The sequence below is a fragment of the Aspergillus mulundensis genome (assembly GCF_003369625.1).
Source record: "Aspergillus mulundensis strain DSM 5745 chromosome Unknown scaffold_3, whole genome shotgun sequence".
NCBI lineage: Eukaryota > Fungi > Ascomycota > Eurotiomycetes > Eurotiales > Aspergillaceae > Aspergillus > Aspergillus mulundensis.
This window is the reverse complement of record NW_020797891.1, coordinates 2794344-2820150: the sequence shown is the minus strand read 5'-3', so window position 1 is coordinate 2820150 and position 25807 is coordinate 2794344. Positions and strand designations below refer to the sequence as shown.

Here is a 25807-nt window from a genome sequence, read left to right as displayed (position 1 = left end):
AAGCAAGAAGGGTGTATTGCATGTTTTGGAGGAGTCGAGGCAGCCTGCTGACTGTGGGCGGTTGATTTCATTGTACAGTCCATGCATTGTCACAGACTTCTTTATATCTGGGACTAAGAAATGCCTGCTCTCTTTATGTATGTCGCCATTCTCTTTTTCTTTGAAGCCAGTGCTCGCTGATGGCCTAAAAGGCCCTTTATGTGTCTTTGTAGTTCCAAGCAAAGAGGAACGAGTATATGGTACCAGACTCAGAGTATCGAAGGCATTTTCCATATTTCACCAGACGTATTACACGGGTTTCACAATCAAAACACTAACAATGATAGTTGCTTGGTACCTACCTCGAAGAGACCACGCAGTATAAATAACCCTATGTTTCTTCTCTAGGCATCTCACTACTACTCAGCTCCCATCACACAATTTCTATCCTTCTACACCGTGCTAACCATCCAGGTCCCTGCAAAATGTCCTCCCCCAAAGCATGCTACATTGGCGACCTCAACAAAGAGGACCTTCTCTTTGCTCTGTGGGAAAACAGCCAAACGGCCTCTTGTCTTAACAAGACAACATATATCAAGCCACCCACTTATAGCAGAGAAGAAGCTCTGCGCCAGGCCAAGGAGTTCAACTGGTATATTATCTGGCTGTTTGGAAGACCAATCATGGCAAATCTGGCAGGTGACTATTCGGACTCTGGCGAGTACAACGATTATCGAGGTAGCAACCTGATGTTTCATGAGGTTGTGGAGTTGGTAAGGAGGAAGGCGAAGGCTAACACTACATCTGAGGCAGATGGTGATGTTAAGGATGTTGCTCCTGCTCATCCTGCTGCCTCTGCTGCCTCTGCTGCCCCTGTCACAGACTCTTCTACTTCTAAGCCCTCGGAGCACTGAGAGACAGTACTCCAAACTCCGCAGGCAGGTCTCCCTTTTCTTTTGTTTTGAACGCTAGGCACTTTCTCTTCACCGGAACGTATGTCTCTCCTCCATGTCATTCGCTAATGATCGTACCATTCAATTCATTCTATGTTCCCCCTTTTCGCAGCGGATCTAGTGATTTCTATTCCATCTCTTTCTTTAGTTAGTAATGTGATGCGATGTGTACGTACGTCGACGGACGCAGTCCCATGCATCTCATCACCATCCCATGAACCCTGTATGCATGCAGCATCAGCTTGGCTCGAGTCACGTCTCCTATACAGCAACCAGGAACTTTGTCCGGTAGGACTAATAGTCTTGAGAATTTACGTGAGTGGTACCGAGGTTCAGGTTGACTGCTTGGTCTCGCAGGTGCTCGGGCAAGTTCCAATTGGCGCTTTGGCCTCGCGCACATCATCTTCGTGATTAAATGGCGCTGTTGCGAGACAGTTCCCAACACAGGTTGAGCAGCGGCTGGGAGGGTTTCCAACAAGCAGGAGAATCTCGGGAATGAGGATTATGCACACGGGTACAAGCAGATACAGTTTAATTCCTGAGTCTACAAGCAGAAACAATCATGACTGCAACTGGTGATAGATCAAAACTGGAAATGCATTCATCGAGATCGCATTGCGCCTGTCATCTGGCGTTGCCGTCTGGACGGCCTGTCTCGGCATCATGGATTAAGAGCAGCTGTACAATATCCTCATTGCCCGACGAAGCCTGAAAAGCGTTGCTGTACATTCCCCCTTTGGCATACATGTCTGCACCCTGCTCTATCAGTGCTTTTACAATTTCCTCATGGCCTTGACTGCAGGCTGCCTGTAGAGCATTGCCGTAATCTCCGCCCTGGGCATTAACATCAGCGCCATTGTTCAGCAGCAGTTTTACAATGTCCTTATGGCCTTGGGCGGAGGCAGCGTGGAGGGCCGTGCCGTATTCGCCACCATGGACGTTGACATTCGCATTATTCTTCAACAGGACCTGCACAACATCTGTACTTCCAGAAGCGGAGGCGGCCTGGAGGGCGAATGTCCCATGCGGATCACTGCCATTCACCTCGGCTTGCAGAGCGATAAGCAACTCCACAGCTCGGGGTCTACCAGCACGCGAGGACCAGACTAATGCTGACTGGATACAAGCTTTGCTAGAGGCTCTCCACGCTTCCTCTGATGGCAGCTGCGGCCAGCCTAGTGACGCGATCCACTGCTTGAGAAGGAGTGCAGGCCAGGAGGTGGGAGTAGACTGGACTCTTGCCAGGAACAGTTCAAAGTCCTGACGTATCTTCTCGTCCCTCTGTTCGAGATGATCCAGATGCGAACTTAGATTCGACAGCGCATACGGAAGGAGTTCGCAATTAACCAGGCCCTCAATCACTTGGTCAACCTGCGAGTAGTCCCCCTTTGGGTCAGGTTGGAGACTTGCTGGAGTAAACGCAATCCGCAAGTGGTTGCAGCATGTGCTTGCAATTTCAAGGTCTCCATCAGAGGCGCTAAGGTCGTACGGGCTCGCGAGCTCCCTGTGACTTATCAGGAAGTCTCTGGTAGTTTGATGTACGAGTTGTACAATCTTGCCATTCGCAACTGGTCGTACCTGGCCCTTTGTAAGTGCTTGACCATACAGGGAAAGGCCCGGGGGTCGAAGAGGCTTACTTCAACAAGGTTACCACAGTATGAAAGGACTCCCTTTTCCAGTTGCATTGGTACGTTTCTGTCAAGGTCATAGGTTGTCAGTTCCGTGTCATCCAACATAGGGGGCGTTGCAAGGACACCCCCAAGTTCACGGATTGAAATAGGTCGCTTGGGAAAGGTCACCCAGGCAAGAATTCTTCGTCCTTGTTGTAAGTCTTCTTCGCGGTCTTGGTCGTCTTGGGATGCTTCTTCGATGTGTCTCACCAGGGAATCTATAATCTCTCGGTAGAGGCCGTTTGGTCCACCGAGCTCTTTCGGAAGCCGGCGTACTCGTTTGTCAAGAGACGCCACGGTGAATGCCCCTTTGTTGACGTCTCTAACCAAGTCCTTTAGGACCAGCGAGACCCAAAGAATGATCCCTTGCGAGTTGTCAATGATGTACTCTCCGATCATGGAAAGTCCATCCTGGAATCGATCTTGTCTGGATAGTGATAGATCATTGTCACTTCCGCCGGCCATGCATAGGTCCTTGATTGCTTTGATTTTCTGATCAACTATCTCTCGAACATCCCCCATGTTCTCATCTTGCAGAACGATGTGGCGGCATCGCATCAATTCGGTATTGATATCAGGCTCGGGCCTGCTGGCGACCAGTATCTTGAAGGTACACTTGGTTGTCTCGCTGGAGAGTGCGTACAGAAACCGGAGTAAATCGTCGCGCTGCATACTGCCAGATTCGTCCATTCCATCCACGATAATGAAGACCTCAAGAGGGACCCAAATCTGATGCAGGCAACGTAAAGCCGACTTCAGATCGTCATAACGCCAGATTGATCCGTTTCCTGTGGTGCCACCTCGCTGCTCCTTCAGTTCCCGATAGAGGTCTCGAAGAAGCACGTAAAGCCTCTCGTCCTGGCTCCAGAGTTGATAAACAATGGAACGCAGCATGAGCTCGTGGCTGGTCTCAGGGATTCCTCCGCGGAAGCTGTAGTAGAAATCAGCAATGAGGTGCCTGTTTTCAGGCGGATAGTCCCGTCCGTTATCTAGAACGGTTGAGGCATCGCTGGGGATTGAACGGGACAGGTTGCGCTCGTTCTGGAGCCTGCGAGCAATCTTCTTTGCTAGGGTGGATTTCCCACTTCCTGGCTTGCCCTCAATCCACAAAAGATCAGACCGCGGGCTCTCCTTCCACCCCAGATAGTTCTTGTGGCCCGGCAGCCAACTGCCCCCTTCCACAGGTGCTTCTATGCGGGTCTCTCGCGCGTTCCATTCCTGGAAGAAGAGCGTTTTGAGGCAGTCTATTGACGTTGTTAGCGAGAGTCTACTCATATGTTCCAATTTCCCTTCTTACCCATTCTTTCCCTTTCTCGATCTATGCTCACATAGTGAGACAGCGCCTCTTGGAGGTCCGGATATGGCTTCGAAGTGCACAGGACCCGGATTGTAGCGCTGGAGTGAGCCTGCCGTTCAAGCCTTCGGAAGTTCTGGAGAAAGGATGCTCGGACATCGGGTTTGAGGTGGTCGATGCCGTCAAGTAAGAGAATCGTTTCACGGAGCGGGGCTTCTGTGATCATGCATGTTAACAGGCTCCATAGATACTGAACAAGGTCCGTCTGGGTGGGCGATGGCGGCATGGGCTTCGCGGTTGCCATGATACCTTGAGCGTCATTCCTGGTCTCCGCCAGTTGCAGGACAAGTGATGCGACCACCAGCTCCTCGGAATAATAACAATTGCAGAATGCTGCAGCAGAGTCAAAATTATTTTTATGTCCAAGATAGCGTGGAAGACGCGCCAAAACATAAGACATGATTACTGTCTTCCCGGAGCTTGGAAGCCCATGGAGCCAGAGTAAAGCGGGACCATCTTCTCTCTGCCAAACCTGGAACTCTAGACTACTGATGAACCATTCCAATGGCTCCTCGTCGATTGGAAAGAAGGGGGGATTCTTGTCCTTGGGAACATTGAGAAGATCATCGAATCGAAGGCCTAGCTTGTTACAGCAGGCCACCAGTGCATTTTTAACATCGTGTCTAACGCAAGGAGAATCGATACTGTCTACCCTTCACATCACTCAGCTCATGGTGACTCAAGAAGCATTATGATGGACTTACCAGCCCTGTTGCCCGGGGTCGGTGCCCATCTGATGAGAACATCAGCCACACGCTGGTAGCCCTCGTCATCGGGCCCGGAAAACCGAGCCATGTCCTACGGCATATCAGCAAGGCCTGCCAGAGAAGACGGGGAGCCCCTTACCATATGGTTGGCGTGGATTGACTGTTCGAGCCATCCGGCAATCTTCGCCGATTCCGGTTCAACAACCCTTGCATTCACGGGCATCCCAACTGGAAGCTCTTCGTAGAAGCATGCCAGCTGGATCCTGCCACGCTTGTTATTCACCCAGCCCATGAAATCGCCTCCCACACTTTCAAGGACCTCCGAGTGTCTTTCTAGCACGCCGAGGATATCAGTGTTTGCGTGCCATCCCGACATTTTGGCAATATTCGCCGCTGCTCGAGCGAAGCGCGCACTGTCGGCTCCGCGATGCGGCGTCCCGAGAAATAGAATACCGGAGGTATCTTCCTCTATCTGCCGTAGATAGTCTACCGGGCTGTGTTGCGAAAGGGCCAGTGCTCTCTTGGTGATAAGCCCGCCTAGGCTATGGGCCACGAAAAGGATCTTTTCCGGGAACTAGAAGGAAAGAAATGCTTGTAAGAGTGTCGCGCTCAACGGTGCTAACTTGACGCGAGGACTTACGCGGCCGGGCCTGTTGGGATTTCTGATCCGGGCTAGATCGTTCAGCAAATTGGTGGCATGGTGGCGGAGGTTGTTCTGCGACGCTGGATTCCACATGTTGACAACATCTGCATCGTAGCCAAAAGCGGAGATTCTGGCTTTGGGGAGGTCTTGCGCCAGTAAATGCACAGGCCAATATGTTCCGGTGAGTTTATGGAGAAACGTTTGGTCGGAGCGCCCAGTCAACCCGTGCAGGAAGATAATCTCGATATTGGCGTCGGTTGGCTCATACAGGGTTCTCATGCCGTTGAACAGGTTGTTAGGGAATAACTGGCTGATTGATGGTTGGCGGGGAGGCACGATGGCGGGGGGATTCGTGTTGGCCTCATGCTGGGTGTCGTCCGTCCGACGGTCAACTTTCTTCCAGACCTTGTGGAACGCACTCATCGTTTAGTTGCTGTTTCCGTAATTGGTTCAGTGAGAAGATAGGCATTGAAAGTTGAGGGTTTGGAAGTGCGGAAATTGCTTCGCAGAGGCGAGATGGCAGGAGAACGCCTGTTTGCACGTCCGTTTGCCTTGGGCAAAAGCGCTAGGGTGGGAGTCTGGTAGATTCCACGTAGCTGAAGCCTGTAAGATGAGTTAGAGTACATCTGGGGAAAGGGCCAACCACCGTTTCATTCTATAATGTTAGCTATACTATGGTAGTACTGGTCCATATGCATTGCTCAGGTAGCCGGACTTACCAGGGCTAGGTAGGGCACGGCCCGATTCAACCCTAACTACGCCCAACTCTATGCACTCAACGATGTATATTACTGAGTAGGAAAATACTGGGCAAGCACATATATCATATTAAACCTGCTAGATAAGCGAAATTGTCTGCCCTGTCCACAACTAAGCCACTGTCTTTAGAGGCTCTAGGAAGTAAATCTGCGGCGTGGCGGCAGGTGAGGGGCCAGCGCAGCAGAAGTACCAAACCTACATTTCGAGAAGTATCTTCGCAAGGATCAAAGATAGAAGCAGCGGCGACAAAGGTATGAGCACTAGAACAAGTGCTAGGATCAGGAGTGGTGGCAGCAGAAGCGCAACGGTCCACAGCGGAATCGAAGTCATTTTATGTTTCCAAGGTTGAACCTGCCGCAGTCTCGTGGGTGAAGAGGTCGATAAGGCAGGGAAGGGGATTATAGTCTTGAAAGCTCAATCTATGATTAGTGCCTGAGCAAAGGCGGGTCATGCCTTTTAATGGACGCTGAACAAGGTACACACAAGGCACACGGGTGAAGTGAAAGACCTTTATACCCTGAGACAGACAGAGCCCCAAGCCCCTTTGTGAATGTCGCATGGCCCATTCACCCTGAAACAAGAAGATAGAAGAGTTCTTTGTCACAGCCTTATTCACCGGCCCCTGTCTACTTGCTTGAGGATGCATCGGTAGGAGAGTATAAATCCGCATTGTCCGCACCCCCAGACTGGAGCCGATCCAACCAAACTAAAACAGGCTATTCCTCTCATCCCAAGAACCCTGAGGTCATCTCTAACATCTCCAACCAAACGTACGCTAAAGCTCTCAAGCAGCGAAAATGTCCCGCAAGGTCTCCGCCGAGTCCCTCGTCCTAACCGGCGAGGATCGCAAGACGATCGTCAATGCATGGACTTACTACGGCGAGAACGGGCAGGATCAGGAACAGGATGCCTTTGGAAACGGAGAGATGAACATCAAAGCCACTGGCGACGACGAGACCAGGTCTGAATCCTCTGCTGATACCGCTGCCACTGCAATCGAGATCGCTACTGCGACTGCCATGACTCTGACACCTGTTACTCCGAAGCTTGTTACCCTGGGCGGTTCAGCATCTACTACTACCATCACAGCCACTGCTACACCTACTGCTACAGCTACTGCTGTGTCTATTACTCCTGTGAAAGCGAAGCTTATTATATCAGGCCCTTCTGCCTCCGTTTCGGCCTCTCCTTCCGGTACGCCTACCTCCTCTGGCGCAGCTACTAACATCACCGAATTCGAGACCGAGTCTGATGGGATCCTGGACGGTACACGGCGCAGCCGCGGTTGGTCCGCTCGTTTGTTCTGTTGTTTCTGACGTCGCCATGATCGAGTGCTCGCTTGGGTACCGAGACTGTAGTTGTTCTCTCTGCATCCGTCTACAGGGTACAACAATTGGTGAGCTAATATGGTGCAGCCTTCGTTGCTAACTATGTCTTGTCATCTCATGACCCATTCAAAAAGGCAGAACTATACAGTAATACGTCCCTTGGCTGCATAGATATCTACGTCAGGCTTCATCAAATCCATCGTCCTCTCAGTACGCCTCCATCTCGTAACTCGCGTAGATAAAAGGCCCAGCACCCTTATAATCATTCTGCACAACCGGCACAGAAACATAATACTGTGTAAACAAGTCAGCCCAATCCACTCCACAACCCAAAACGAAAAAGAACGTACCTCAAACGACCCATTCCCGCTCAAACTCCCCACCTGCACCGTCCCCTCCCAATTCAGCGTGCCGTTCGCATTCCGCGAGACGAACTCGTCCCGAAGAAGGCTGTACCCATCCAACGCAACACCCCTGTACTCCCTAGCCGGGATGAACCCCTGCCTGATCCCGCGGAGCAAAGCGTACGTGAACATCGCGCTGGCGCTGCTCTCGATGTAGTTGCGGGGATCGCTGGGATATGGCGGGTCCTGGATCAGCCACCACCCGCCGGACGAGTCCTGGCTTTTCTTGATGGCGCGGGCGAGGCTCTGGTAGCGCGAGACGGTGCGCTTGTAGCCCGGATGCGACTTGGGGAAGTACTCGAGCAACTCGAGGAGGGAGACGAAGTACCAGCCTACTGCGCGGCTCCAGACGTGCGGGGCGGCGCCAGTGATGGGGTCTAGGCAGGATGGGATGTTAGTGCTAACCTCAAACAGGCGGGAGGGGAGCTTACCAGCCCAGACAGCGACGCCGCTGGCATCGTACCCGTGGAAGAGCAGGCCGGTCTCGTTGTCGCGGGTATGCGCTTCAATGAGATCATACTGCAGGATGATGTCGTCCCACGCGGTCGTATTATGCGGCTGGAACCAGGCCGTCCACTGCGCGTAGAAGTTCGACGCCATGTACAGCCCGTCCAGCCACATCTGGTTCGGGTACGTCGGGCGGCGGTGCCAGAACCCGCCGTCTGCATTGCGCGGCGTGAAGTCAAGCTGCTTGCGGAGTCCCTCGGCCGCAATCTTGTACTTCTCGTCGCCGGTCTCGGTCCACAGCCAGAGGAGGTTGCGGCCGATGCGGATGTCGTCGAGCGAGAGGGTCGATGTGATGGGTTGGACGAGCGTGCCGTCGTCGTTGACCACGCCGTCGATTTGCGTCTTGATGTAGTCGAAGTAGGCTGGGTCGCCGGTTTTGTTGTAGGCGTATTCGACGCCCGTGTAGAGGACGGCGTAGGCGTAGTTCCGGGAATAGGTGACGCCTTTGCTGAAGAACGATTGGGCCAGCCATTCTGTGTAGTTGGCAGCCTTGGCCGCGGTGGCCAGGAGGAGGGCCGACTTGGCAATGGACAATCCACGCATTTTGTGTGCTTGGGTTGGATGTTAAGCACACTCGGCGGGCTGGGCCTTTTTATAATTTGTTGGAGTGTGCCTGAAGGAGCTGTCGATCGCAGACCCCTGCAGACGGAGAAATTACAGCGCTTCTCCGCACCGGAGAAATTCAGTCCTTCACACAGCTTGGCAGATCTTCTTCACGGAGATTATGGAGTAAAGTGGTCATGATTCATAATTGTATAATAGCGGGGAATGACATATCTGCAGCCCGTCTGGGTCCGATGTATCACGCCATGTACAAAAGCAGAGGAAAACCCGGGCTGAGTGATTTGTTTGTCACCGTCTCGACAGGGATAAGACTCGCTAATGTCGGAGACTGACTAGGGTCCCATTGTGGGAACACAAAGTCAACGTCAATTTCTCCTCCCATGGGCCAGGGTCACGGCTCTCAAGGATTGAGTACCGCTGGGCTAGGCGCGTCGTGACATATCCCGCTTCGGTCAATGCATACTGCTGCCCGACGCAAATACGAGGTCCTCCATTAAACGGCAGATACTCCCAGCCGGGCCGTAGATCGATCCATCGCTCGGGCCGGAACTCCTCCGCGTCGGGGCCGTAGAAGTCTTCGCGGCGATGCATGGCGTAGACGCTGTATGCAACTGCGGTGCCCTTGGCGACAAAAACAGGCGACTGACCGTCGGGGCCGCCACCTACAGGAAGGACAGTATCTTTGATGGCAGTCCGTGAGTTGACAGGAACAACGGGGTAGAGACGGAGAGCTAAAAGGTTAGTTGACAAAGACAAACTGTCCGAGGAAGCTTAAACTTACTTTCGTTCAGACAGTACTTGAGATACTTCATGTTCCGCAGCTGGTCGTAAGTCGGAGCACGTCCTTCTAGTGTCGCGACCTCTTCTTGCAATTTGGCCCAGGTCTCCGGGTGCTTTGCCAGCAGGAAGAACATGTTACTCAAAAGCGAAGCCGTCGTATCGCGACCGGCTAACAAGATATTCAAGACTTCATCTCGGATCCGTCTGCGATCGCCCGTCTGTTGTGCCAATCCGTACAGGAACATGTATCGACGTTCTGCGGTCTCGTCGACCACCTTCTCATTGCCAGCATTTTCTCGCAATTTAATAGCCTTGTCGACAAATTGGTCCATGGTCTTCTGGCAGACACGATGCGATTCCACGGCTTTCGGGTGTTGGTTAAGAAACATCAGAGGGCCGTACCGCCCGTTCTTTGAAATGTTGTCAAGTGAATAGTTGAAGGCTTCAGCAAAGTCAGGCTCCCCATCCACAACCCCAGATCGACGTTTCTTTAAGCTGTGAACATTATGACCACACAAGAATTCAGTCGCAGAGTCGATGGTGTAGCCGAAAAACAGCTCCTGCAGATCAACAGTGCTGCCGTCGGCGGGTATGAGCGCAAAGAGGTCGTCCATCATTTCTTCGAAGATTTCAAGGTGTGCGACCTGCTCTTTGACAAAGTTTGGCCGGATCATATGGCGAGAGCGAGCCCAGTCCTCGCCGTCGCTAGTGAAGATGCCGTGGCCCAAGAGCGGACCGAAAATCTGGATTCGGTCGCCCATGCTGTAGTCGTTGAATTTGAGCGACAGGAAAGTCTTGATGTTTTGCGGATCGCACGTCACGAGCATGGGGGTGGTGATGCGCTGGCCTCGGTGGGTGTTGCCATAATCCTTGAACCGTTTGATATTGTTCTCCAGCAATTTGCGTTCCTTGGCCGCCTTGCCCAGAAAATAGAGCCTGTCGAGCGCAAAGAAGGGATCGTAATTGCGTATTTTCCCAACAACAGGTTCACAGCCGTTTTCTTTCGCAAACCGGTGTTGCCGCCATTGTTGGTGAAGGCGTGAGAGAAGGTAGAACACAAGCGAGAGGCCGGCCACGAGGGCGAGAGGCTGTCGGTATGTTTCGAGCAGATCGAGGAGTGCCATATTTAATTGTGTTAGACAGTCTCGCTCCTTGTTGTGGCTAGGATGGAGTTGGAACCCTTTAAAAGCAGGCTGTGACGTGCCTCAACGGCTGAACATTCTATCCGAGGGACGACAAACCACGGTCGAGGCGATGATTTCACTCCGGGCCCTCTGTATGGAACCAAGACGCTCCAGCCTCCCGGGCATTATTCCTAGTGGCCCAGTCGTCTCCGGCCACAATTAGCGGGGAATTCACGACGATCCGTGATCTCAGCCGAGGCTCTTTTCGATGACTCTGGTTTGAGGACTGGACGGTCTGGACTATAGGTACTCGAAAACACAGTCGCCTGATCACAGCCAGCATCTCGTATTGTGATGCTGGTTGATGACATCAGGCAGCATGGCACTCACGTGGCGGTTGTTTCAGGCTGTTTGACCGACTTTGGAGCTTCCAGCCTTTAGGTAGGCGAATTCCCCGGATGGTCTTTCATCCGCTCCGCTCCGTCCCCAGACTCCGTATATGCCGAGTCCGAACACAAGTTACAACTCTCTTAACTCCGTTATTCTTATCATCAAAGCTCTTTGATTCGGACCTGACGGTGACTCAATCCAGGCTTGACGCAGTTACCTCCCGAGGTCACGGAGATAGGCTCGCCAGGCGCAGATGCCTTCGCTATGGTATGAAATATATATATTTACATATATATGCTCACCGGCTATTATACAATGCTATCAACGTGACCCTTCTGTGGTTGACTTGATTACCCACAAAGTCATATGCCATATCGCTTAGTGACATATAGACGCCTCTGCTGTCTTCTGGCTGTTAGGCAGAACTTTAAAAAGTACTTATAGCTTACGACCCTGCCTATACTCCAGACCTGAAACAAAAGCACCCTTGGCTCCATACATCGAACGTGTACGGCCTCCACCGACGCTCGAATGGACTGGCATTGACTCCGTTGGACCAGGTCTGCTGTCCATCTCACTTCATAGCCTGGTCTCTCGCGCCTCGCACAAAAAATAAAATCACTGTATTATATCGGACTCCTTGGCCCCTCTTGTGATATTCTGGGATAGATTATAGCATGTATGCTAATTATCTGTGATGATAAGCCAGATATGTATTCTTGCTCCTTGTTAAGGATCAAGCCTAACCAGCTTTATACGTTGCGTATGAACTATACAATCTAGGCACTTTGCAATGATGAGAAATAGATCATCGTCCATTGCTTGTGGACTCCTAAGGGACTATATATTATCACCATCAGTTCATCTATACTACAACGACTATTCCTTGTCAATCGCTAATCAAGTACCTTCAAGCTCGTACCTCGAACAGAGTGCATGTGCCCAGAAGCTGATGCCTAGAACAAGAACATCACGAGTCATCGTAGCACCACAACCTCCTTCCAAGAAATGACGCATGAATCATTGCTGCCTGGAGCCAGCCGTGTTGCAGTGTGTAAAGTTAGTGACCCGTAGCCTCTCGAGCGTGGTGATAGCGGCCGTCGGGACATCACATCGCCTGTGGAATTAGCATTTCCTTCCGGAAAAAGGATCCAGGCGAATACTCATTGTGTATTAGGCTGCAGCGAGCCTGGGGCGCTAGAGCCACACTCTATTATTCCTGCAACAGCGGGATGGCGGGATCGGCGGGTCGCTGCACAGGTCTATATATATACGTATTATTGAGGTGCGACTTGATAGATCTGGATTGCGGTGTATTATATAGATTTGAAGGCAATTTGATATAATTGGTTTTGAGACAAGTGCTCTGAGAGCACTATAGATTATCGGCATGAAGCTACTAGCAATGCTAGGGCTACCTCGGACAAATAGTGAACGATCAGGCGCAGCACCTGCATTCCCTGATAACCCTAGGTTTGACCATCTCTTGATCGCGACAGGGCTTGCTTGTAGCATTTTTAATATCTATAACCTTGGTTTAGGTCTTAGTTTAACAACTCTCGGGTGCTTATTTCCTCGCTACTACCAAACTTGCTCTAATACTGTGCAGTCGATAACCCTATCAAATGCAAATACTCCTCCTTTCGCTTATCATAACCGGTAAAAGGTCAGGCAGTGTCGATCAGGGCAGCTCTAACAAGGACTAGCTGCAGGTAAACTGAGCTACTCGGGACGCATTTTTAGGCTGTGAGACGCAATTGCGCAAGGGGCGACGATTCTCTAGACGCATCTGGAAGGATTGGAGTCTTGCATAACACATATAATCACTCAGAGTTTAATGGAAGCCGCTGTTTACCAAATATGTGCACTTCATTGACAGATCTGACTATTGCTTTTCTAGATGGTTGAGTGAGCCAATCGCAGCAATCTGCGTTCTGATTGTTCAAGAAGCACCATTATCAGTCCCTGAATCAATGACGCGTAAGGCATCCTGTTCATCAAGTGTCAATTAGCGGTGAGTCTCGTAGGTTCCTGAGATGCATAATAAGATGTGCTGGTAGGACTGAAAGAAACGGCCTGTCTCCGGCCTGCAGGTGCATATACTGGGTTCAAGAAAATCAGGTTATTGGTCGCTTCCACGGTCCGAATTGGTAAGGGCAATATACAACCCTTGCCGCATGATGCAGTAACATCCAGATAAAGCATGCATGGAAGCTGGGCGTTCATGTGGAAGTGAGGCTTACAAGCCCGGAAAGGGTCAATCAAGCCCAACTACTCGGTACCGTCGTATCCCGTGAATTTGGCACGGAGATGTGCTAGGCTATGAGGAAAACCTGTTCAATGCTTCCTGTAGGATCGTGTATTGACCTGCCGGGCTCTGATCATTGCTGGGGTCGTGGAAATTAAGGACGGCTATCAGGGGTCGTATCCACAACTAATGACCTAGATCGCCAAATCAACAGTGTCCAATTATCGATCGAACTCGCGCGAACCATCGTATTTTGCAATACTTGATGTGAAGCCGCGACAGCCTCCAACGCCTTGCATCTTGCATAATGGGGCTGGAATATCGGAACCAAAGACCTCGTGGGTCCGCGGAGATTCTATCCGCGTATGAGAAGGGTCAGCTATCGGGCTCATCGAGGTGCTGGAAAGGGTACATGGAGAGTGCAGTAGCGAACAGTGGCGTAGTGACAGGGAGCCCCTAGCTTCCACGTGGAGTCCGATGTATATCGCGCGAGTGGGTGACAGCTGGTCCGATGCCTTGTCTACTTGAGCGCATGAACCAGTCATGAGATCCGGGAAAGTGAGGCTTCATGATTGCTTTTCTGCGCAGGATTTGCTTTTTTCCATGTAGATAGGACCAGATAGATACTATGACGTGAAGAATTATCAGTGACTTTTGCCAGGTCTCAAGTTAGCGATGGCAGTCTCAGAGTCTCTAGGACCGCATAGAACAGTTAATGTCAACTGTACTCCGTATATCCTATGGCTATGAAGTCAAGCTCAAACCGAAGCAAGGCAGATAGCTAGGGAAACTCCACACTATTTGAGTAAGGGCCGGTGAAACGATAGTTGCCATGCAGGGGCCAGTGGACAGGCATAAAAGTTCTGCAGCTGACTCCTTCCAGGATTGCTTTTGCCTTAACCGCCATGGCTTATGAACCTGTCGGATCTGTGAGAACTGTATTAGATCACATCACCACGATAAAAAGGGGTTTGGAGACATACGGAATACAGCCCTGCAGCTTGCCTGATAGAAGGATTGAGTTTCTACCACGGTGGAAGGTGCGATAGATCACCTCAGATCTACAACGCAACTACCTGGAGCAAATGGAACCATTTTATTCGCTGAACCAAAAGAAGCCCAATACTCATATAACAGGCGGATATCATATAACTCCGAGTGCCCAATTAACCCCAGCTCGTCAGGGTCAGCCACAAACTAGAAATCCGAGCCGTAACCAAGGAAAAGAAACGCCCATGTCATAATCAAGCCCACGATGCATGTATGAATCCACTTGAGTATCGCACATCCTGTTCTCCGCTAATTTTGAGGTTTCTGAGATGATTGTTGTGATCTCAGCTCTGCCTCGCACTTCTCCTTTTCTGTGCAAGCAAGTTAGTACACTTTGTGGAATCGAGAACGGGGAACCAAAAATACCTTTGGCTTCTTTGAGTTGGCGGATGGTCCTGTTGTGCATCCATATCAATTCGGCTTGGTATTCAGCAAGGCTTCGACTCGAAAGCTTGCTAGCCGTGGTCTGCACGTTGGCAGTACTGCTCTGGTCCATTGTTTGAAGGTAGATGGCCTGTATGCGTTTGACGCGCGGTGGTATGCCTCTAAGCAGAGGTAGTAAACAGTGCCAAGTAGACGATTCTCTATAGGCAGCACAGACGCAAATGTTGCCAAGGGTGCGAAAGGGTGTTGCGTGGAGTTAGGCAGGATTCAACGTTGGAAATGATGTTACCTGAGAGCCTTCAAAAAAAGGGAAAACACACCCAGCTTTATATAACAGGGCAGTAGTCATCGCTGGCAATGATCAAACGAACAATAGCCCAGTGTGACCAAGGAATCAAAAGCAAGAAGTGCATCCCCTCGACGCGTCGTGTGCCTACCAAGATGGGCTACCTTTTGGTCAATCAAATACCAACCGCAAGGACCAAATCTCCATGATACGCGGTGTATAGATCGGATTTATCCAGGGCAACAGCAGGCTAAGCCTTCTGCAGCGTCATGCGCTAGAGAGATAATTGACATTCGAGCCAGGTCGGTCATCAGACGTTGATCACTGTGCCACACGATTGGCGGGGTTCATTCTCGAGGCGCGGGTAGGATATCCGGTGCCGCAGCATGAACACGTATGCCCCATGATGGAGCTCCTAAGCCCAGTGACGGCTGTCGGAACCGCGGGTTGAAGCTCTATTGGTCGCCGCGATCTCACAATCTAGGCCGCGGGTGGCTCCGAAGCTTTGTACGGATTGGACCTTGCACGTACTCCGTATTGGACGCTGGACGACAGGTAAGAGTTGGGTAGCGATGGTGGAAACAACAAAGAGAGACTGAGTCATGGAGGATGACAGGAGTCAATCGGACGACGATCTGGCGTAGGAAGTGGATGTGTTCAGATGGGAAGGAGGGTGGGAGGGTGGAGCAGGACGAGAGGTGGCTTGGCTTACCTACCGCCGCTTTCCCGCCCCGTTGGGAACGCCAATTCTTCTTTGCTTTTTCCTCAATGACACGCCTGATGATCTTCATCCAACCCCCACTTGAGCATCCCCTCCCTGCATCCGATACCGACGGCTTCGACGGGCCGTGATCCAGAGTCCCAGCACTGCTGCTACCGTCGAGCATATTCCAAATTATCGGTTTCCGATCATTAGCCGCCTGGAGCGCAGACCCAACAACAGACAACTGTTTGCTGCAAAGGTCGTATGATCATCCCCTCGATTTCCTCGCCAGACAAAAAAGAAGCAATTCTTGTGACAGCCTGACAGCCTCAGATCCGGTGCATCACAAATCGCTATCGCCCTCCAATCACCTTGAACAAACATCGCCAGACCAGGCACCGAGCTCGTCATTCCTCGCAACGGCGCAGAACACAATGGAAATTCCACGGCATGACATCAGCTCTATCCTTTCCTGTCTGATCGGGACAGTCGAGATATTCTCCGCCTTTTAAATACACCGCTATTTGCAGGGATTGTTCGAGGCTTCAGAGGGCCATGCTTCAAGTAAGCGGGCGAGAAGCCGAACGATCTCTGTGCCCCGTCCTACTCCGCAATCCCTAGCGCTAGGATCTTCGTCGGTCAAGCGTTGATGGATTACGCTTTGACGACACATCAAGGAATTTGCCTTGGCAATTTGCTCATGCAAAGTAGTATTTCACGTTATTGGCATTCGGTGTCCGGTGTAATGCTCACATATTCTCAGCTGCTACAGGCACTTGATGAGGTTCCTTGGACGCCGTGGCAGGTACAAGATCCAGCGTCTGCTTGTTTGATTGGCGGGCACTGAAATTTGTGGCGCCAGTGGACTACCTACCTATGTGACACAAGCAAAGTCCAAGTCCGGAGATATCAGTTCCGTGCGAACTGCAAGCAGCCTCACCATTCACCTAATCCGGGTCGTGGCTGTTGATTGGAATTGGGCGCGACCGACTCATTGTGACACCCTGGACGCTCAAATCAAGCGGCACGGGCAAGGCGCTTCGTACTTTCTATGCGCCCGTTTACTATTCATTCCCACTGGTTGCACGGTTACAGTTCTCTGACCTCCCGGTTGCAATCCGGGCGGAAACTGTTGAGCCTTGCCGACGATGTAAGTCTCGTTCTCAATTCAACGGTGATCAACAATGCAGGGTATGGCATCCCCTCATTCCAATGACGTTTAGTGTTTGTTACACTGTACGACAAAGTTTCCCCACTTCCAGGCCGTTGCCCTGTGGCACGACATCCTCGAAAATACGAAAGTCTAGACAAAATCTTCTGGCTGGCTGGAACAGCCTGTAGCCGCATGGGCAGAGGTGGCAGATTCTTTCGGTCAACATTTATTGGGCTGTTACCGGGCAGCGGCTTCTGGAACTTGCATCCGGGCAGCATATCCTAATCGTACCGACGCAAAGCCAATTGGTCTTTGACCTCAGTTCTTCATCAGTTCTTCGCGTTTTAGACCCTGTTTGGTATGTTTCTTGCCGGCTCCCGAAAGTATATCTTGCGCCGGCTTTACCTTTAACCTGATTGGGTGAAAGAGACGAATAGCAGCTTTCTCACGGGCCAGTGTCCCCTTACTGCAAACCCGAGATGGAAGTTCATAGAATTATGGAACTCCAAAGGCTCACCCAGCTGAGAATTCATTTCTTGAAGCACCATCTGATAGTTTCGGGGCAACAACGTTAGGCCTCGTCGAACTATCTGAACAGAGAACTTCAAGCGTGTTCCATAGCATGTTCCACAGCATGCTTTGCGGCAGGTTTTCCAGATGGTCCCCGCGCCAATAAGCATGTTCAATTTTTGTCGGGAAAAACTTCCGCACTGAGCCTCCAGTGGTCACAGGCGTCTCCGCCACTTCCACGAATTTTTGTTTGTCGACCGAGCTTTTCAGCTTGATCATACCACGCCCATGCTCTGAAGGCAAGCCTGTTTGTGATACTGCATTTGTTTGTACGTTCTGCTGCTCCGGCGAACAGTATCTTGACTGATAGGGATTATACGTTGCTTCTAACAATATTTCCGACTGAATAGAACAATTTCTTCCAACATAGGCCCTATCCAGGTCACTTCAGAACCGCTCTCTTGCCTCACCGGTTGCTAAAAAGTCAATATTTCTTCTGGCGTTTAGAAGTTTCCGATCATGGATTGAATGCTCATAAGAGCTTCCTCGCGTTCATGTCAGCGGAATCCTTGTCACACCCCGCCCGGTCCGCCGTCCGCTTCAGAAATATGTTCGTCTGCAATAGGTAAAGGGCTTTTGAATATGGGCGCTTTTGCGCCCCGCCAACCGAAAAATGACTCTCAGGGATATTTCTAACTGGTTGGCAATGTTGCTACCTTTCTTCGACGAAGCGGGCGCATGTTGTGGTCCAGTGCTATTCTTCCATAGAGCAGGACTCTATTGAAAGTGCTGGGCTCAGTCATCACGCACGTTACGATGGCCTACTCCAGCATTAGTCCCTTTTGTTGCATACACAGCTATTCTTGCAGCATCGATGCTGTCGGAGCGTAGTATACTGCTCGCCCCACTGTAGCCCTCGCCTATTAGCTTAGTCAGCCATACCAAGTATAGCTTTACTATTATAGCCTAGCTAGATACTATTTTTAAGCTTTTATTTTTAAAAGGTTATGTGCCCTAGGTAGCTTTTTTTATTAAAATATTATATTTACTTATATATAACTACTTTTTTATTACTACCTTTTTTAAAAATTTATTTACTTTAAATATTTATTAAGTTAAAAATATTTTCGTGCGGTATTAGGATTTTTAATTATTTAATAAAAATTTTTTAATTACTTACTTTATATAACTTTTATATTACCCTTATATATTAAGGCCGTGTAAAAATTTATTTATAATATAATTAATATTATTATTATTATTTTTAATTTTTATAAAGTTATTACACGGCTTAATAATTAAAAAAATTATTATTTATAATATAAATTTTTTAAAATTATACTTTAATTTAAACTGCCTTATTTTTAGCTTATTATTATTAAAAAAGTTTTTTTTTATAAGTATTTGCTAAAGCAAGCTATTATTATTATAAAATATATTAATAAAAATAATATAGCTTAAAATTAAGTTACTAAGCTTATTATTAAAAATTAAATTAGTATTTAAACTTTTTAAAATATTAAAATAAAAGTAAAGTAAGGGCGCTGGATATAATATAATTTTTTTTTATTATTATTTTTATAATTAATACTTTATATATAATATATAAACTAAATTTCCAGCCTTTAAAATATTATTTAAGCCTTTTATTACTTATAAAAGCTATATAACTTATTTAGTACTAGTTTTTTTTAAAAAAGTTAATAAATACTTAATATAATAAAATATACTAGCTAGTAATTAAAATAGTTTTTTATAAAGTTTAAAAATATTATTATTAAGTTAATAATTATTTAGACCCTTAATTAATAGGCTATATAATATTTTTTTATTATAATAATTTTAGGCTTATATAATATATAACCCTTTATTACTTAACTATATATAATATTTTATTAAAATATTAATAATATTTATTTACTATTCCTGTAATTTAAACTTAATTAAATATAAATATTTAAAACTATTTAATATATTACTAATATTACTAGCCGCCCTAGTTATAGTAGCTTTATCCTTGTTAAAAATTATAGTATTATATAATATATATACTACTAGTTATATAGTAGTTATTTTTTTTACCTATATTAAAAATCTAGCAAATACCTAGTTATAAAATAAAAATAATAACTTTAAAGGTATTAATACTAACACTAGCGCCTATTAAGGCCGTGGTAGTAGATTTAAATACTATAAAAAAAAAGGTAAAAAAGGCCACGGCGCCTCTGCCTTTATAAATATTATATAAGTAAAAAATACTACTACTAGTATTTTATAATAGTTAGCTTAAAGATTAACTTAAGGTTTTTTATTAATACCTTTACCTAATACTTTACAGGCTTTTTTAAGCGCTAATATTATTAATATTAACTTTAACTTTATATATATAAACTTTGTGTTTATATAACTAAATTTTAATATTAATAAGCTAGATTTTTATATTAAATTAACTTATATAAATATTAAACTAGCTATTAATAATAGTTAAATACTTAATTTTAATATTTTTTATTATATAATATACTTTAAGCATAACTTTATATTATTTTAATATATAAAAATTTTTATTAAAATAGCTAATAATAGCAAGTTTTTTATTAAAGGCTATAATAATATTATATTAGGTGTTATTAATAAGTTTAATATAAAGTAAATTAAAAGTTTTTTATTAAAAAATATTTAGTACGCGCCTAGCTTAGCTTATAATTTAATATTAATTAAATAACTTATAAATAATAATATTTATATAATATTTAATACTAATATTATTATTAAACTTATATAATATAAATCCTTAGTTATATATACTACCTTACTTAAATTTTATTACTATTTTTATTTAAATATTAACACTTTTTTTAAAGTAATTACCACGCTTGTAAATACCTTTATACTTAGTTAAAGTATAATTTTATTTAAGGGTTTAATAGTAGCCAGGGTAAAGATTTTTAATAAAGTAATTTTTATATATTTAGCTTACTAATAAGCTGCCCACGCATTTAAAAAAAAATTAAAAATTTTTTTAATATATTATTAGCTTTAAATTATATAAAGGCCTGCTAGTTAAATAATATAAGCTATGTATTATTAATAAAAAATAACACTTTTTTTAATAAAGTAAAATTTAATTAGGAATCTTAGCTGCTAGCTAGGTAATATTATATATATAAATATTTATAGGCTTATATTAATACACAGGTAAATAAGCACCTTATACTTTATTATATTTATTAATAAGGCTTTTTAGTTTTACTAAATATTTATTATAAAAAAAAGAAACTTTTTAAAAAAAATTTTTAATTCCGCAACTAGCTATAAATATAATTAAAAATAAAAATAAAGTATATTTATTATAATAATACTTTAAAATACTAACTACTTAAGTTATATTATAAAAATTACAGTATTATTTTTAATTTAATACTAAAATATTACTTAATACTAAACCTAATTATTAAGATAAAAAATTATTATATTATTAAACTAGTTATATTTATTATAATAAAAAACTAACTTTTAAAGTTTTTTTTAAAATTACCTAGTTCTTGCTATTATTTATATTTATAATTATTTTTATTATAAAATTATTAATAAAACACCTTATAAAATATTTAATAAAATATAACTTAATATTTTTTACTAGCGCGTGCTAGGATATAAATACTTTTACTTTATTTTTAAAAAAATATATAAAATAAAAATTAATTTTTATATAGCCAAGGGCTGCTTTATTAAATATTTTAAAAGTTTATATAAAATTTATAATTTTAAATTAAAGTAAGTTATTATTACTTATAATATTATTTTTAAAAAATTAAGTACTCCCCTTTTACTACCTATTAATAAATATAATTTAAATATGTTATACCTTATTACTAGTAAAATAAATAAAAAAAATTATATTTTTAAAAGTAAAAATATATGCCCCCTGGCTTTAAAACTTTATTAAATACTTATAAAAATATTTTTATTTTTTATAACCTTATTTCTTAACCTTTTAAAATAAATTTAAAATAAAAAGAATTATTTTAAAAAAACCTTTTTAATAATATTACTTATAATTTAAAGTAGCTTTAAAAATATTAACTAACTAGTATTTTTTTTAATACCTGCACTAAACTCTTTAATTTAAGGGTTATATAATATAAAGCCTTAATATTATCTTGCTTTAAACCCCCTTTTTTTTAAAAAAAAATTTAAATATAATTAATAAAATTTATAATAGCCTAGTAAAGCACACCCGCGCTTTAGGGGCTAATATTTAGTATTTTTTATTTTTAAAAAGTAAAATATACTACTTAAATTATTTAAAAAAGCTAAGTTAAATTATAAAAAAGCACCTTAAATTAATAAGTATAAATAAACTTTTTTTTATATATAATTTTAACTTTTTTTTTAAATTATCTCGCGTGGTTTCTCGCGGATTATAAGCTTGTTTTTAATAACTTTATTAATAATATTATTTTTATAGTAAACTTTAGTAAGTTAAATAAATAAAACTTTATTTTTAAAACCTTAAATAATACTAGTTATAAGCTAAAAATATATATAAATATAATTTTTTATTTAAAGGTAAATAAATAGCATGTAGCTATTTATAAAAAGCTTAATAATTATTTTTTTAATAGCACGTGGCGCGTTATTAATTATTAAAAAAAAATATAATTTCTTAACTTTAAATAGGTATTTAAAATTAAGTATAATAGTACCTATAAAGCTTGCCTAATTATTAAAAGCTTTTATTAAATTACTAGCTATAATTATAAGATTTATAAAATATATATAGCTATTACTAAATTAATATTTTTTAAACTTTTTATTATACTAGCTACCTATTATAACTAGGTACTATACTTTTTTAATATTATTATTACTTTTTTATATATAAATTTTTTTAAAAAAATTTTTATTAAATTATTTAAGGGTAGTAAGATTACTAGTAAATATAGCTTATTTTTAAAAATCTTATATAACTTAAAGTAGTTATTAAAAAAGTGGTATAAAATACTTACTAGCCTTTTTATTTTATTTAAATTTACTAAAATATATATAAATTATTTAGTTTTTACCTATAGCTAAGTATTTATTTTTTTTATATAAATAATATTATGCTTTTTTTTTATTTATAAATAATATTATAAAAATTATTAAGGTGCTTAAAGGCGCCTTTAAAATTACTAATAATAAAGTACTTATTTATTTTATTAATATTAATATTTACCGCGTGGATAATAATATTTATTTTTTTTTAAAAATATTATATTAAAAATATTTTAAAGTAATTTAGCCTTAAAAACTATAAAAACTTTATTATTTTATATAATTTTAAAATTATATTATAAAAGTTTAATAGCAAGGCCTTAATAAAAAAAATCTTTTTATATTAAAAATAAATTAATACTTTTATTTAAATTTTTATTAATACATGCCTAAATATTTTTTTACTATTATACTTTTATTTTAATATATAATAAATTTTTTAAAAAATTATATTACAGCCTTAACACGTGTTTTTTACTACTTTAAAATATTAAAAAATCTTGCTATTTTTTATTAATATAAAGGCAAAGGCCTTATTAAATACTATAATATTAACTAGGCTAGTGCTTATATTAATAGCTATATTTTTACTTTTAAATATATTTTTAAAATAGCTAACAGGCTAATTAGCTAATTTTTTAAAAAATAATTAATTATAGCCCTTTTATTTATAAAATTAAAGTATATTTTTTAGGCTGTTATAATTTAAGAACTTTTATAATTTTAATTATTTTTTATTAAACTTAATATATCGCGCCTTACTTTAATATAAATACTTTTTATTAAATTAATATTTATTTATATGGATAACTAAGGCGTAATTACCTTATTAAAAAATTTAAAATTTTATACTTATATAAAGTATATAGTAATTAAATATTACTTTATATATAAAAAAAATAGCCACTAGTAATATTAAATTTACTTATATTAATATTAAAAAATAAGCTATTAACAGCCTTACTAAGCCTTTTAAATAGGTTTAATATTTTTACTTTATTAAGTAACTTAGCATAAAATACCTTAGTAAAAAAAGTAATTTTTAAATAGCTTTATAATTTTTTATTTTAGCTTTTATTTTTTTTTTATATACAAGGGCGGCCCGCCGTGGCGCCTTGCTTATTTTTTATTACTTTATATTTTATTATTTACTTTTTATTTAGGAAATATATTTAGCTTTATTCCTTTAGTAGGGCTTCTAGCAAGGGGGGTGTTAAAATATAATATATTACTTGCCTTACTATAGCCCTTGCCTATTAGCTTAGTTAGCCATACTAAGTATAGCTTCACTATCGTGGCCTAGCTAGATACTATCTCCAAGCTTTCATCTCCAAGAGATGCCATTGGCCTCATGATAGCAGCAATGGCCAAAAATCCCAGACTATGCGGAGTACGAGCTTGAGGAATGATCGCACATATCCGAGCTGCATATTATTTTCCCGGAGAGCACTACGAACGACGTTGGCTCGGGCGCTTGTTGAGAGTTTCCATCACATGAAGGTATGCCCATATTGATACTTAGACCATCTCGGTCTGAGTACTGAATACTGGGATCATTTTGGGCCAGGAACCTTCTCAATCTGACTGGTGCGAGGGAAGTACTCCGGAGAGACGAGGAATGACATATACAGAGTAAGGCACTGCGCATGGTATACCGACGGCTAGATTGAACGGCTAGGTTCACACTTTCTCTGCGACCGAGTATGATTCTCGATGACAGCGGCTTACGATCCACAGCATGTGGAGCCTGGGAATCTTATATCGACATCGTGCTTGAAATTCGCACTGAAATCCGGCATCTCCCAGCACGAAGTACGTTCGGTTCGGGAGAAAGAAATCTCGCATGCGTACTCTGCGTCCTCTCTCTCGTCTAAGCAGGGATACAATCGATTGTCGCGCTAGCTTATGATATGAGACAGTGAGTGAGCGTTCCCGCGAGCCCGGTCAATCCTCCAGCCTAGATTGCAATCGCGCGAATAATGTAGGCAAACCAGCAAACCCCCGCAAGCTCACAATAAACAGCTGAACATTCGCCTCCGTCCCTACTCTTAAATAACGAGCTCTTTTACTAGCCTCTCTATGACTCCTTCCCTTCCTGGCTTCGCCTACTCGGCCTCTTCGGATAGTGGGCTCCTTTTTCTCGGCAGTACGCCATAAATTCAATCTCAAGCCGCGGGAGATTCTCTAACAAGATTTTATATGAGCATTCATCTCGCCTGTCAAAAGTACAGTGCCCACCGCTAGGGGCCAGGACTGCCAATGAATGCCTCCACTTGCAGACATCACACCATACGTGCCCCGCCGCGAACGCCACCCAGCCGAGGTGCCCCGAAGCCAAGACCCTACCGTAGAGCTCATTTAACGCCACGACTCACAAGGCTTCCTGGTCCTACTCCGTACAGTGGCTTATGTACGAAAAGAAGCCGGATGGCTTATTCCCAAGACTTGGCAATACCGGAGCATCGCCGCGCAAAGAGGAACGGTGCTTATGCTAGATTGCGCGGCCATGCTGGTACCGGTACGGAGTATCAACTTTGCTTTGCACAAACACGAGTGCGCTATCTAGCTTTCTTAGGCTTGAAACAGGCATCACACCTGTTGTACCTATGTCTTGAGAAAAGAGGCTCAAGGGTCGGGCTCACAAGTGCCGACCATATACACTTTTTTCCCCGACGGGATATTAAATTGGCCCTTGACGCGAGGCGACTCTGGTTCTAGTGCTAAATGCCTTCTCCGGTTGATCATCACACAGAATTCAGTACGCGCAAAAACATCATATAAACCTTGGTTGCAGCATGGTCGAGGTTGCTGTACTGGTATAAGGTTGAGAATCCGAATCGCGGCACAATTTCGGCCGAACTCCTTTAGTTCCAACGGCGCGAACTCAAAAGCCATGCGTGACACGCTTCTCCGTGGCTTTACGGTACGCAGAAGGCGCGGATTGGTGGGTTTGGCTTGATTGGAGAATAGCCTCCAGCTCCGAACTCAGGGACGCAGGGCTGTAGGAGTACGGGAGCTGATGGGAGACAAACTATAGACTACCTGGTCCCCAGTTCGCCCGCTCATCTGCTAGGTGAGTTTATGTTGTTTGCCACTCGTGCTCCTCCATGCTTGTGGCAGTTCCTCCGCATCAGCCCACTCTGAAAACCCCGGGGTATTCCCTAACCTCCCCCCGACAATCTGGATTTAAGTTCGGCCCCAACCACTCTCCAAGTTGGAATCATTCCCAAACAACGTGAGGTCAATGCGGTAGCTCAGTCCGTGTCCCATG

The 25807-nt window shown here is 43.8% G+C and overlaps 6 protein-coding genes across 6 annotated transcripts; 2 read left to right on the top strand and 4 right to left on the bottom strand.

The window, feature by feature from the left end:
• Positions 1-464: 464 nt before the first annotated feature.
• DSM5745_04338 (uncharacterized protein) lies at positions 465-893 on the top strand (the record flags this gene model as incomplete). Its single annotated transcript, XM_026746354.1, has 1 exon — positions 465-893. One exon carries the CDS (start codon positions 465-467, stop codon positions 891-893), a length of 429 nt encoding a protein of 142 aa, XP_026605350.1.
• Positions 894-1556: 663 nt separating this feature from the next.
• On the bottom strand, positions 1557-5729 carry DSM5745_04337 (uncharacterized protein; the record flags this gene model as incomplete). The annotated part of the gene is made up of 6 exons (XM_026746353.1): positions 1557-2510; positions 2570-3846; positions 3900-4604; positions 4661-4754; positions 4803-5237; positions 5304-5729. The coding sequence occupies 6 exons, from the start codon at positions 5727-5729 to the stop codon at positions 1557-1559; spliced, it is 3891 nt and encodes a 1296-aa protein (XP_026605349.1).
• Positions 5730-6862: 1133 nt separating this feature from the next.
• DSM5745_04336 (uncharacterized protein) lies at positions 6863-7381 on the top strand (the record flags this gene model as incomplete). Its single annotated transcript, XM_026746352.1, has 1 exon — positions 6863-7381. One exon carries the CDS (start codon positions 6863-6865, stop codon positions 7379-7381), a length of 519 nt encoding a protein of 172 aa, XP_026605348.1.
• Positions 7382-7600: 219 nt separating this feature from the next.
• On the bottom strand, positions 7601-8847 carry DSM5745_04335 (glycoside hydrolase family 88/105 protein; the record flags this gene model as incomplete). The annotated part of the gene is made up of 3 exons (XM_026746351.1): positions 7601-7687; positions 7744-8174; positions 8229-8847. 3 exons carry the CDS (start codon positions 8845-8847, stop codon positions 7601-7603), a joined length of 1137 nt encoding a protein of 378 aa, XP_026605347.1.
• A 336-nt stretch (positions 8848-9183) lies between these two features.
• Positions 9184-10772, bottom strand: DSM5745_04334 (cytochrome P450; the record flags this gene model as incomplete). Its single annotated transcript, XM_026746350.1, has 2 exons — positions 9184-9599; positions 9650-10772. The coding sequence occupies 2 exons, from the start codon at positions 10770-10772 to the stop codon at positions 9184-9186; spliced, it is 1539 nt and encodes a 512-aa protein (XP_026605346.1).
• A 3937-nt stretch (positions 10773-14709) lies between these two features.
• DSM5745_04333 (uncharacterized protein) lies at positions 14710-14956 on the bottom strand (the record flags this gene model as incomplete). The annotated part of the gene is made up of 2 exons (XM_026746349.1): positions 14710-14771; positions 14827-14956. 2 exons carry the CDS (start codon positions 14954-14956, stop codon positions 14710-14712), a joined length of 192 nt encoding a protein of 63 aa, XP_026605345.1.
• Between the last annotated feature and the right edge of the window lie 10851 nt (positions 14957-25807).